Genomic DNA, 12807 nt, shown 5'->3' with positions numbered 1-12807 from the left:
GTATCCTAAGTTCTTCAAACAGTGCCTGGTCCATAGTAGGAAATCAATAAACATTTGAGAGGTGGTGATACTGGGGACAGACGGATGGATAGACAGACAAAGGGGGATGGGAAGACAGAGTTAGCCCCGAGGTACATACTTCTTCCTCCAGAAACCATTACTTGGATAGAGAAGTTGTCCAGCCGTGTGACTTTAGGCAAGGTACTCTCTCTGAATCTCAAAGAATACAAACCTACTTTACAGAGTTACTGCAAGGATTAAACGGATTTGGCCCATGTACTTAAAAATGTGTGCCCTGGATAGAGGGCTGTAGGGGACCCAGGATAAGGAAGGTCAGACAAGAAGCAGCCCCCCACCTCGCTGATGGATGTGGGGTCTCTGGCATCTAATGAGCCATATCTTTTGAACTGATAGGAAGAAACACCAGAGCCAGATGCTGACTTTTTAAAATAATGATTTATTGCAGGTAAGGTTAGATTAGGATATGCTCAGCAAGGACCCAAGAACGGAACAGGGTTCTCACTCACTCCCCCGGCTCCCCTGTCACCCCGTCACCATGTGAAGTTGGAGTGGCAGTTGGAGGGAAGGGATATGTTGCTGTTGCTGTCATGTTCTCCTCCTCCTCCTTCCGGTTATCTATTTATTTATTTGAAAGACAGAGAGAGGGACACACACACACACACACACACACACACAGCTGGATTGGAAGCAAAGCATCTGGGACTCAGGCTGGTACTTGCATATGGAGTGCTGGTGTCACAGGCAGTGGCTTAGCCCACTGCACCACAGCGGTTGCCCCAGGGATGTGTGCTCTGTAGGCCCCTGTGGGAACCAGAGGAGAAGGAAAGCAAGGCTCCTCCTGTAGCAGGTTCCTCCAGCCTGTGTGGGTTCCCCCTGTTGGAGAAGAGAGCGTTTTAGAATTTCTCACTGCCCGGTGCCTGTGTCCCCGGAGCCTCAGAGCCAGCAAGGAAGACCCTGCCAGTCAGAGAGGCCTCAGGGTTCACCCTCACTCACCAGGGTCACACAGGGAATTGTGGGGGATTCCAGGTAGGACAGCAGGAAGATGAAGGCCACAGTTAGGCTCACAGCCTCTGGAATTCCTGGGCTGGCTGACCAGGAGCTCCCAGCCGCTTCCCCTTTCTGCCCTGCCACTGCTCCTGCTGTAGTGTCCTGGGACAGGACGGGGAAGAGCACATGGGGCAGAGTGACCCTAGGAGCAGTCTTCCTTGCCCCTTGCATGACAAAGCCAAGTAAACCCAGAACAACCAACGACATTTGAAACTCAGCTTAGCAACAATTTCCTCATAGAAGTATGTCCCCAGTATGGCTTGGGATGTACTTAGACTAAAAAGCGTTTCAGATGCAACTAGGTGTTCTGTGATTATCTTTGCTGGGTCTGGCTCACGCCCCTCTCCTGTGCACCTGCCCAGCTTCCATCTCCACATGGGGGCGGGGGCTCCTTACAACAGAACACTTGGAATGTTTTTCTCATCCCTTAAAATGATAAGCCATTTGTGTGTGACTGATGGGTCAGCTTAATTAAAGCAATATACCAGGAACAAACGCAGCTTGCAGACTGCTCCGTGTGTCCAAGTAAGGCCCTCCTCACAGGCCGGCCTGTGCTGTGCGTTGCTCCTCCACCACTCTGATTTCCTCTTTGTTATCTTTACAGCCGGAAGAAAAGTGCCAGTCGGAGGTAAGCAATGATTTGCTGGTGGTATTTTCTCTCTTGCTGCTATCGGTTGTTTTTGCCAAGCTCCAGCTGGGAATAGACTCCTGAAGTGAGTAACGCTCTCCCTGGTCATCTTCAGATTCGCAAACTTCGGCGGGAGCTGGATGCCTCCCAAGAGAAGGTGTCAGCATTGACGACGCAGCTGACGGCAAATGTGAGTACAGACGCGGGGCGGCAGCTGCCGGGGCTAAGCGCAGCCACCCCCGCCTGCTGGGCTCCGAGCACCCGAGAAGCAGCACAGTGTGATAATGAGGACACAGGCTGCAGCCCCCTGGCTGTGGATGTCAGCCGCCACTCTGCCTGTGATTGTAACCTGCAAGCCCGCTGTGCTCTGTGCCATGGGGGTGATGAGCTTACCTTCCACTGTTGTCTGGTGATCACGGCTTCCAGTGTGTATATTTTTAATATTTATTTTCATCACTTGAAAGAGTGAGAGATTGAAGGAGAGGTCTTGCATATGCTGGTTCACTCCCCAAATACTCACACCTCTATACCCAGGACTTCAGCCTGGAGTCCAGAGCTCCATCCTCGTCTCCCATGTGAGCTGCAGGTACCCAAGCACTTGAACCATCACCTGCTGCTCCCAGGGTGCAGTAGCAGGAAACACTTGCAATATGTTAAGTGTTCATTAAGATATTGATTGCAGAGTGGGTATTTGACTTAGAGGTTAAGACTGTGGTTGGCATGCCCACGTCTCACATTGGAGTGCCCGGGTTCCATTCCCGGCTCTAGCTCCTGAATGCAACTTCCTGCTGATGCAGATCCTGAGAGGTGGCAGACAGTGGCTCAAGTAGTTGGGTCCCTGCTGCCCATGTAGGAGACCTGGATTGAATTCTCAGCTTTATTCCCAACCAGGGAGCCATTGCAGGCACACGGGGAGGGAACCAACAGGTGGGATCTCTCCCCCCCGCCCCCCGGAAAAAAAAAAAAAAGCTGTTCATTTCTCCTCCTCTTCCTGCAAAGTTTGCCCTTAAGGGAAAAGAAAGAAGAAAGAAAAGAAAGGGAGCAAAAAAAAAAAAACAAAAAAACAAAAAAAAACCGTAGGGCTTTGTGGTAAATAGCAATCTGCTTTGTAATTATAATGTGCACAATGGCATGTTTGGGAGGCACTGCCAGCCAGCGTTCAGTTCAACAACTGTCTGAGTGCCAGCCACGCCCCAGGCACTGCGGCTTCAATAGCAAAGCAAGCACAGCCACTGTCATCCTTGTGTTCAGTCTCTGCACCATCGGAGACGCGAAACAAACCGCATTGTCGTGACACGGTAACTGCTGCAGATGAAGGGAGGAGGCTGTGGGTACACAAGAGGAACACCAAAATCAGTCTCTGTGGGGATAGCAAGGAGGTCCCACAAGGGACTCCCTGGAGGAGGTGGCATTTGATGGATGTGGTATAGGAGAAGATGCATAGGGAGGACAGCATTGTGACCAAAGAGAATAGTCTAGGCCAAGGCCAAGGGGGAAGGATCTTGGTGCATTTGGAACTCTAGGTAGCTTGGTATGGTTAGAATCCATGGCTTGGGTGAGAGTGAGAGAGAGAGGGAGATGGAGAGCAGAGGCAGGTGGGGAGGCAGAAAGCTTCGAGGAACGGCCGGGGTCAGGTCGCTGTGTCTGAACCGTCAGGCAGGGTCCGAGCGCTCTATTGAAGTTAGGAGAGCCCCATCAGTGAGTTCTAATAAGCAAGTAGTGAGATGATCCACTTTGCTCTTTAGAAAGTGTCCTGCCTGGGGTGTGGATGTTGGGTTAGGGAGGCGGAGGAGAGGCAGGGGATCTGCCATCCTGCGGCTTTGCCACAACGGAACCTGAGATCTCGGAGAGTATGGAAGGTGCCAGGGTGCCTCTCAGGCAGGGTGCCCTGCTCAGGAATTCACCACCCAGCCCGAGACCGCAGATGGCCGTGTTGAAGCCTGGCAGGAACCGGCCTGTGTGACCCTGTGTGACGCTGTAGCGCACTATTGACTTGGAAGGCAGCTTCAAAAGAGTGTCCCCTTTGACCGGGGCACTGAGTCAACACGGCAAAGTAATCATTGACCTGGCATTTGAACCCTGGCGATTCCCACCCAAGTCCATTCAAAAAAACCGTCTCTCCTGAAGTCTGCGCATGAAGCACTGCACACGGTGCCTGACCTCAACAATTGATAGCTGCTCTCGTTCTCACTCGTTCTCTTAATCCCTCTTCCATTTCAACAAATCTAATTTTTTCCTGAAGCTCTAACATACTAGCCGGCTGCGCATTGTGTAGTCCTTTATTTTCCTCTCAACCGCCTGTGATGTTCTCAAAACAGCATCAGATATAGATGGGAGAACCGAATTCCAAAGCTTAGATTCTATTCAGACAAATCGACAAAGGCACTGTAAGGGCAGATGCATCACTGGATAACCAGGTGTGTGCCTCTGGATCCAAAACCAAATTGATTCCCAGTGAAACAGGGTCTCCTGGGATAATTCCCACAGGTGAGGCTGGACAGCAACACCCCCACCCCCAAGATATTCTGAGGTTCTCTCCTGGTTTAGACTCCCAGAGTCCCTTGCTGCCCTTCACTGATTAGCACGTAGTCATTAATTTGCTCATCAGTGCCCTCGGGTTCCTTGCTCCAGTGACCTCGTGCTGGCCATTTGAACTCTGCCCCGTGTCCCAGAACTTAGTCCAAAAGTGTGTTTTGCCCTCTCTTTAAATGCCAGTGAATCCAGTACTGTTTAAGTCAATATTGAGTCTTACCGCACACAACCAGCGGTGCTAGCCTGCTTTATTGTCTGCCGTCTTTGTCACAGACCGAGCTGTGTTTGTTTTTCTAGCACAAACTCCTCCGAGTTGCCTTCTCCGGTGTTTTCCTACCACTTGTGTTTGTTTTCCTTGGGAACGGGAGAATGGTGCTTGGTGCGAAGGCTGTTCTGTGGCTCTGAACCCGGCTCAGCGCAGCCCGTGCAGCCCATATGTTCCTGGTTGTGCCAGCAAAATGGGATCCTCTGGTACCTCAGAGCAAATGCGTTTCTCCGTGAGCCTGCAGAACCACTTTCTCACTAGCAGTCTCCGCGGGGTCAGGTTTGAGCTTGGGTTTCTAATTGCGTAGAAAATCTGAGCGCCCACAATGGGAAGCATGAGTGGCAGTCAGACACAGCATGGGAGTAAGTGGAGACAGAATGCTGTCAGTGCAGCCTGGTGATTGCTGTGCAGGGTGAGGATGGCAGGCATCTGTCCGCACGGCTGTGTGTTGCTCCGTTGTCTTCACCTACCATGAAACCGCCTTGCATTGATTGGCTTTGGCTTTGCTGCATTCACCAGGACAGACTAAAGCATATATATATATATATATATTTTTTTTTAAGATTTATTTATTTGAAAGTCAGAGTTATACAGAGGGAGAAGGAGAGGCAGAGAGAGAGAGAGAGAGAGAGGTCTTTCATCTGCTGGTTCACTCCCCAGTTGGCCACAATGGCCAGAGCTACACCGATTCAGAGCCAGGAGCTTCCTCCTGGTCTCCCATGCAGATGCAGGGGCCCAAACACTTGGACCATCTTCTATTGCTTTCCAAGGCCATAGCAGAGAGCTGGATAAATGAATAAAGTTGATTTTTGTATAAGATTTTTTGAAATACATGTATAGTTTTTTCATAATACACATTTTCCAGGAACTTTTTGAAGACTCATTTGCATGGTTTTCAAAATTTTTTGCACCAAAATAAGTTTACTTTTAATTCTGTTTCCCATAAACTTTTTGGAAAACCCTCATATATTCATCTCATATTTTTTGTCACATTCTCATCCCCAAACCTTTCTTTCACCACAGTGTCCGTTCATCCTTGTGTTCTACAATTCCTCACAAGTTTATAGACCATTTTCACCTGTCTTATCTCATTTAGTGTTCAGAGTAACCCTGGGAGGAAGATAGGTGCTGTTCTCCTAAAATTAGATGACTCGCTCAGTGTTAAGAGCAGTCAGAAGGAACTAGAATGAGCCCTGAATACCTCTAACTACATTCTGTTTGCTTCTCCTATGCCACACTGCCTCTTCCATCTAACTGCTCTTCTCTTTGGTCCTTATATTTGCTCATCCAGCACACATCTGGCTGCTTTGGACCAGCAGTGAAGAGGCAGGGGTGAGCAAAGTAGACGTAGTGACCCCCATCTCATCTGCCCAATATCTCTAACTAAAGGACAGGCTCTTGTTCCATTGATGCAGGTGGATTTTGGACGTTAGAAGGGCCTGGCATGCTCATGGGTTCTTCATCAATGGCTAGGAATTCTTTAGCATGACTGTTTGAAAAAGCATCCATTCTGCTGGCGCCGCGGCTCACTAGGCTAATCCTCCGCCTTGTGGCGCCGGCACACCGGGTTCTAGTCCCGGTCGGGGCACCGGATCCTGTCCCGGTTGCCCCTCTTCCAGGCCGGCCCTCTGCTGTGGCCAGGGAATGCAGTGGAGGATGGCCCAAGGACTTGGGCCCTGCACCCCATGGGAGACCTGATAAGTACCTGGCTCCTGCCATTGTATCGGCGTGGTGCACTGGTTGCAGCGCGCCGGCCGTGGCGGCCATTGGAGGGTGAACCAAAGGCAAAAGGAAGACCTTTCTCTCTGTTTCTCTCTCTCACTGTCCACTCCTGCCTGTCAAAAAAATAATAAAAAATAAAGAAAGAAAGAAAGAAAGAAAGAAAAAGCATCCATTCTAAGGGCTGGCACTGTGGTGAAGAATGTTGAGCTTTAGCCTGCAGTGTCGGCATCCCATATGGTGCAAGTTCGAGTCTTGGCAACTCCACTTCCAACCCAGCTCCCTGCAAACGCACCTGGGAACAAACAGCATGGCTCAAGTGCCTAGGCCCCTGTACCCATGTGGGAGACCCAGAAGAAGCTCCTGGTTTTGTTCAGGCCCAACCCCAGCCATTGTGGCCATTTAGGGAGTGAAACACTGGATGAAAGATATCTCTCTCTCTCCCTCTCTCTTTCTCTCTCTGCCCTTCAAATAAATAAAAAAAAAAATCCATTCTTTACTCTGGTTCTGTCATTACCAAGATCCTTGTTCAGTCAGTCAACACTTCACCTGCTCCTCTGTGTCCCAGGCAGAAGGCTTAGGATGGGGACACAAAGCTGTCTGTTGCCCTTGAAGATAGTTATAGAGAAGGGGCAGGCAGGAAAATTATACATTTCTCAATTCTAAGATACATAGGGTTTTTTTTTTTTTCATGTTTTAGCATCTCTGAAACTGGAATGCATACTTTAATTACAATTACCACATTTTTAAAAAATGTCCTAATAATAGGTAAAGTAGTGGTGCATCTGACCTCACATCCAACAGAAGTATATAGATGTGCATGAGAGCCTATGGGGAAATTGAGTCCCTGGGGCACTGGGAAAGGTTTCTCCAAGGAGGTAGCAGATGGGCCTTTCAGTGGCTTTTTATTAGGCAGGATCATAACAAGCCAAGTAAGCCAGCTATTTTGTTCCCTCGTTCTACAAACATGGTTATTATGAGCCTCTGCTGTGAGCTTGGCACTTGGTGAGCAAAAGAGCACCCTGCAGTGGAGCAGAGCAGACATAAACCTGCACTCACTGTTGACTGTGATAGCACGGAGTGTGCATCAGAGGGAGGCTGTGCCTGTGAGATGGAATGGGAGGGAACCAGCCTGGGCTGGAGGTGTGATGAAGGCATGAGCTGAGAGCTCTTGAGACAGACATGTGAACATGAGTCAGGCAGGGTGGGGAGAGCCTTCCAGACTGCAGGAGAGGGATGCACAGGGCCCTGGGGTGGGAAGGAACACAGGGCGTCTGAGTGAGTTGGGGATTAGAGTAACTTGATTCCAGAGAGTAGTGGGAAGTAGGATTTAAGAAGTAGCTGAAGGGGTAGACGGGCCAGATCAAGTGGCCCTGATGAGGGGCCCTGCCTGTAGGCCGCAGCGCCTTCCGGCACTCTTGCCGTGCACCGTAGCATAACTGAGCGGTGTCTTCCTCCTCCAGGCCCACCTGGTGGCAGCTTTTGAACAGAGTCTGGGGAACATGACAATCAGGCTCCAGAGTTTGACCATGACAGCCGAGCAGAAGGTAAGGCAGGAGGAAGGCTGTTTTCTCCCTGCTTGGACATAAGCAAGAAACCTAAAAATATTCCTGTCTTTCCTTTAGATCATCATACAGAGTTTGGTCTAGTCCTTGAACCTGCCAGAACTTAATTGTCAATAATAGGTCTGTTAGGGAAAAGTGTGACTTCGGTCAAATGAATGACAGATCTTTTACGCATATAGTCTTACTCTTCTTCTATGTTAATTTATGCCGAAGGCAGGTTTTCCTGATCTCATTCACTGCCCCCCTCTGTTGAACCTAACTCGTACTTCAGTTGAACTCGTGTGCCATGATTTGAAGGTGATCCATGCCTCTCTCTGTGCTCCAGGATTCAGAACTGAATGAGTTAAGGAAAACTATCGAGCTGCTGAAGAAACAGAACGCAGCTGCCCAGGCTGCCATTAATGGAGTAATTAACACACCAGAGCTCAACTGCAAAGGTAAAGTAAGAGACGCAGCCCTTAGACAAACAGCCTGCCTGCCCTGGGGCCCTCCCCTGACGGCACTGATGCAACCTCCCTGGCTGGACCCCTGTGTGATCTACTTCCGGGTCAGTAGGACTGGTCCTGGAAGGCAACTTGTGTTTGCTGCTGGCCCTGATAAAGATGGCTCTTGCAGCTCATCCTCTTCTCTGGATGTATCTCCCAAATGCAAGGAATAAACTTCTGTTGGCAGAGAGTTTTACAGCCCTTGACTTCGCTAACGCTTTGATGCTTACACGCCAGCAAGAAATCAGCTGAAAAGGGCTGTCTCTTATTGTCCAGAAAAACTTTTCTGGGTAATTTGCTTCATCTTTGTGTATCAGAATTGGGACTAAAATTAAAAAGTGGGCATGAAGGTGAGTGACCTCCTGCAAAAAATACTGATATCTAGCATTTGTGGATCACTTATTGGGTTCTCAAGACTACGTAAAAGTGTTTTATGTATTTCATTTTATTTCTGCACCTGTGACACTGATGTCTTCCTCATTGCACTGATGAGAGCAGTTTCAGAGACTGAGTCACTTCCTATGGGCAGAGAGTATAAGGAGCAGAAACAGATCGAGGCCTTGAATCTGTCTGGCTCTAAAACCAGTGCTCTTCCAGGCTGGACTGTGGATCCAGCGGAAACCTGTGGGCAAACTTTATTTCAGATAGCACTGTTATGTGTAGTATCTTCATTGTTTTGGAAGAAGTGATGATGGGTGGCATGGCTTAGCAAGAGCTGGCCTGAGTGAAAAGAGAAGAGAATTCCAGGTAGAGGGCATAGCATTGGCGAGGGCCCTGAGAGAAGGCGGGCATGGCACACAACAAGGGGCTGAAAAAGACCACGTGTTGCAGGAGCAGAGAGAGCACAGAGAGGAGGAGGCTGGAGGCTGGCGACAGCAGTGGCTGTGGCTGCCATTCGGAAACCCTTTGTGCCTATCTGCAGCTTACCAGAGCTGGCATGGGAGAAGTTCTCCCAGTGCCTCCCTTGACTTCTCATTTGTCAAGTGCGGAAGAGATAGACCTCATTTAATGGACTAAAGGGTACCTACTCAAGGACCTTAAATCCAGGAGGGGGAACCCAGGTGATGTCTCAGTGCAAAATACCTGATATCTCTATGCTGTGAGGGCTGTGGCTTAGGAGAGAGGATTGGGCCCAAGCAAGCAGCTACTGACTTACCCCGCCTTGGTCTCCAGGAAACGGCGCCTCCCAGGCTTCAGACCTCCGCATTCGCAGGCAGCACTCCTCCGACAGCGTCTCCAGCATCAACAGCGCCACCAGCCACTCCAGCGTGGGCAGCAACATAGAGAGTGACTCCAAGAAAAAGAAGAGAAAGAACTGGGTGAGTGTGTAGCCAAAGACTATCCCAGGGACCACTATGCAGTCACAGAACCAAGTGTGTTAGCTCTTAACTTCGGCACACAGAGCCTTGGGAGTAGACCCCAGGAGCAGTTTGTGCATAGGTTTCCATGGAAATCATTGTTGTGCTCAGCAAAACACTAAGGTTTGAAAAATCACCTCCACCTGATAGTTTTTCTCTTGCATGAGACTTTATGTGAAGGACTCATCCCCCATTCCATACATGTATCATTTCTTCCTCATTAGATGTTGGCCACAAAGTTCCAGATACTAGAGCAGTGTCACCAATTAAGTGACTTCTTAGTTTGAGAGTATTTTTTTAGCACAAATCACAAATTAGTGACCTCACTGTTAACCGTAATCTTTATCTGTTTATTTTTGTAATTGTGTGGGACCGTATCAAACCAACCTTCTCTTGGAAAACTGACCGTTTCATACTGTCGATATTAAGAATTACTGAGCAGCTCTAAACTGAGAATTCTACCTCAAAATGGGGATCCGTATCTGTTGTAGCATTTCTCCACGTGTCCATAGTCCCAAAGAGCTGCTTGCATTTCCGGACAGTGGTTTCCTGAATGGCTTTTCCCACTCTCCTGCCCACTTGGTCCCTCTGCTGTTGTGGCCGCAGAGCTCTGTGTGACATCACTGCGCTCTGGCTTCAGTGCAGGGATCCCCCGTGTTGATCTGAAGGTGCTCCGTGCTCACAGGGTCCCATCTGTCAGCGCCAACATCGTGTTCTCATAGCAGCACCAGTGTCCTCATTCGTCCCTCACCTGTCGCTCATCTTGTGTCATCTTGGATGGGTGGCGAGGTCTAGTGATGGAGGAGTTGGGAACTTGGTGTTTTGGTTATTGATGTGTCTTGCACTGGGGGCACGCTGAGAGGCCAGTAGAGTGTGACCCTCCCATCATTCTAATTATTTTTGTTCTTTACATTTCTAATAGCTTTGAGTCGACTCATTTGCTCTGACTAAACAGATAGGATTAACTCATGCTGCCATCTCTGATATGCAGATGACAAATATGATCTGATTTGATTATCAAAGTGATGAGAATTATTGTCTATAAAAATAGTAATTGTCCGTTTGCTTCAAGAAAAAGAAAAGCTTGTTTACCTTGCTTTAAGATAACTCTTGGTTGTCAGTGAAATCGGGAAAGATGGGTAACTGCCATCCTCAGCTAATCCCAAAGCTTAATTCTGCCTAATCTTTGTAATTGCGCCTTCCACCTGATGTTTTACCAGATACAGAGGCAAGAATCGAGGCTGTTGGCTTGTATGTCACACCCTCCTGTTTCTCTGACAGCTCTCTAGAAATATGGTCGGAAGTGGAACACGGGAGAGAAATGGGATCTAGACTTGCTGTGAGCTGGACGTGTTATGGAGGAAAATCTCCTGTTTTCAGAATGGCCCATTTTATGAATTTTCTCAGTGGCTAAGGGGACCCCTAGAATATATTTTCAGAAGCAAGAAAGACTTTTAAAAAGGGCACTTATTTTTCAAAGATTTATTTATGTATTTGAAAGGCACAGTGACAGAAGGAAAGAGAGAGAGAAAGAGAGAGTGGGAGGGAGGGAGGAAGGGAGAGAGAGAGAGGGAGAGATATCTTCCATCTTTTTGTTCCCTTCCCAAAGGGCAAAAATGGCCAGGGCTGGGCCAGGCCAATGCCAGGAGCCTGGAACTCTCTCCAAGTCTCCCATGTGAGTGGTAGGGGCCCAAGTATTTGGCCATATTCCACTGCCTTCCTAAGCACATTAGCAAGGAGCTGGATCCAAAGCAGAGCAGCCAGGACTTGAACCAGCACTGCAGTGTGGGATGCAAGCATCCAAGATGGTAGCTTCACCCACTGCACCATGACATGGGCTAAGGCAGTTACTTTTTAAAGTAATTTCAAGATGAATTATTTCCATTCTCATTCTCATTATTATTTTGGCTTAGAAAAATACATGTTGATCATAGGTTTCATAGAAGAAGACATTGCATTTAATTGTTCAAATTTTCAGGTCTGTTTATGCTTTGGGGAAATTGTGACATACCAGTCCTTGGCCCAACCCGGTTAATAAGTCCCTTAAAAGTAACTCTCCATTTTTGGAGTAATAAGTAGCTAGTTCCCTACCTGTTGGATTACCTTCTCGTGTAGAAGGACTGCAGGAACTCCTAGGTACATGTTTCTGAGAGCTCTCCAACCGTGTGGGACCTTGCCCTGCTAAGGAAAGAAGACATGTGTCCCCGCCTCCAGAAACCTAAGGCGTAGAGAGATGACTGGTAGGAAGCAAAAGAGAGTGAGCATCATGGAAGGGGGTGGGAGCATCCATGTCACCTGACAGGGAGAAGCCAGCAGGACACAGATTGTAAGCCCCCCTCCCGTTACTCCTTTCCTTCCATCATGGAAGAAGATACCCCCAGTAATTTCAAAGACTCGTGTTCCTACTGGAAACCTCCTCCGTGTGTGGTGTTTATTATTAGCCGTGTTGTGTCTGAAAACTCCGAAGCTTTCCCTGTCACTGGCTTTCTCTGTTAAAAATTGTCTTTTTTCCTCCCCCCTCCCTGTTTTTGCTTGCGTTTTCTCTGGCAGGTCAATGAGGTAAGCAAGACCCACTTTAATATCAGATACCAAGCTAACCCATCCATTGATATGACTAACCCCATGCGCATCCGTCACCGTGTCTGAGCATCCTGCTTCGTTGCTGTGTAACCTCATCTCCCCGACACCCATCTGCTGAGCCAGGCTCTGTCTTGCAGTTGGCATTAGTCTTGAACCAAGCGTAGGCATGGAATGTCACCCACAGGTCCAGTCTCCCGAGCTGTCAACACCATATAACTCCTCTTCCCTTAATGCACTGATGCGAGAGAGCTCTGGGGAACCTTGTCCTTTGGCGGGGGAGATGTGGGAGAATTAACTGCTCTCTCGTGTGCATGTCTCTGCTGAGCCAAGTCTGAGCGCCGGTGGCAGCCCCTGCCAGGCTGATGATCTCTTGTATTCAGTTACGCAGCTCCTTCAAGCAAGCTTTCGGGAAGAAGAAGTCCCCCAAGTCGGCATCCTCGCATTCAGACATAGAGGAGATGACGGACTCATCACTGCCTTCCTCGCCGAAGCTGCCGCACAACGGCACCACGGGCTCCACCCCGCTGCTGCGGAACTCCCACTCCAACTCCCTGTGAGTCTGCCTGCTCGGGGGCCGTCTTTGTCCCCTAGGAGCCCTCTCGCATTG

At 49.0% G+C, this 12807-nt stretch overlaps 1 protein-coding gene across 27 annotated transcripts in view; it reads left to right on the top strand.

Moving 5' to 3' along the window:
- Nucleotides 1-12807, top strand: part of NAV2 (neuron navigator 2) — a 763895-nt gene that overhangs the window by 712637 nt on the left and 38451 nt on the right. For all 27 annotated transcript variants that reach the window (XM_051824899.3, XM_002708951.6, XM_089310702.1 and 24 more), the window contains 6 exons: nt 1673-1696; nt 1812-1886; nt 7676-7759; nt 8103-8214; nt 9436-9581; nt 12581-12753. In XM_051824899.3, coding sequence (XP_051680859.2) covers nt 1673-1696; nt 1812-1886; nt 7676-7759; nt 8103-8214; nt 9436-9581; nt 12581-12753 — 614 coding nt within the window. The remainder of the gene's footprint in view (nt 1-1672; nt 1697-1811; nt 1887-7675; nt 7760-8102; nt 8215-9435; nt 9582-12580; nt 12754-12807) is intronic.

Source organism: Oryctolagus cuniculus, chromosome 1 (genome assembly GCF_051225735.1).
Source record: "Oryctolagus cuniculus isolate XC-2025 breed Fujian yellow rabbit chromosome 1, ASM5122573v1, whole genome shotgun sequence".
NCBI lineage: Eukaryota > Metazoa > Chordata > Mammalia > Lagomorpha > Leporidae > Oryctolagus > Oryctolagus cuniculus.
Note: the sequence above shows the minus strand (reverse complement) of the source record. Positions and strands in the feature narration are given on the sequence as shown.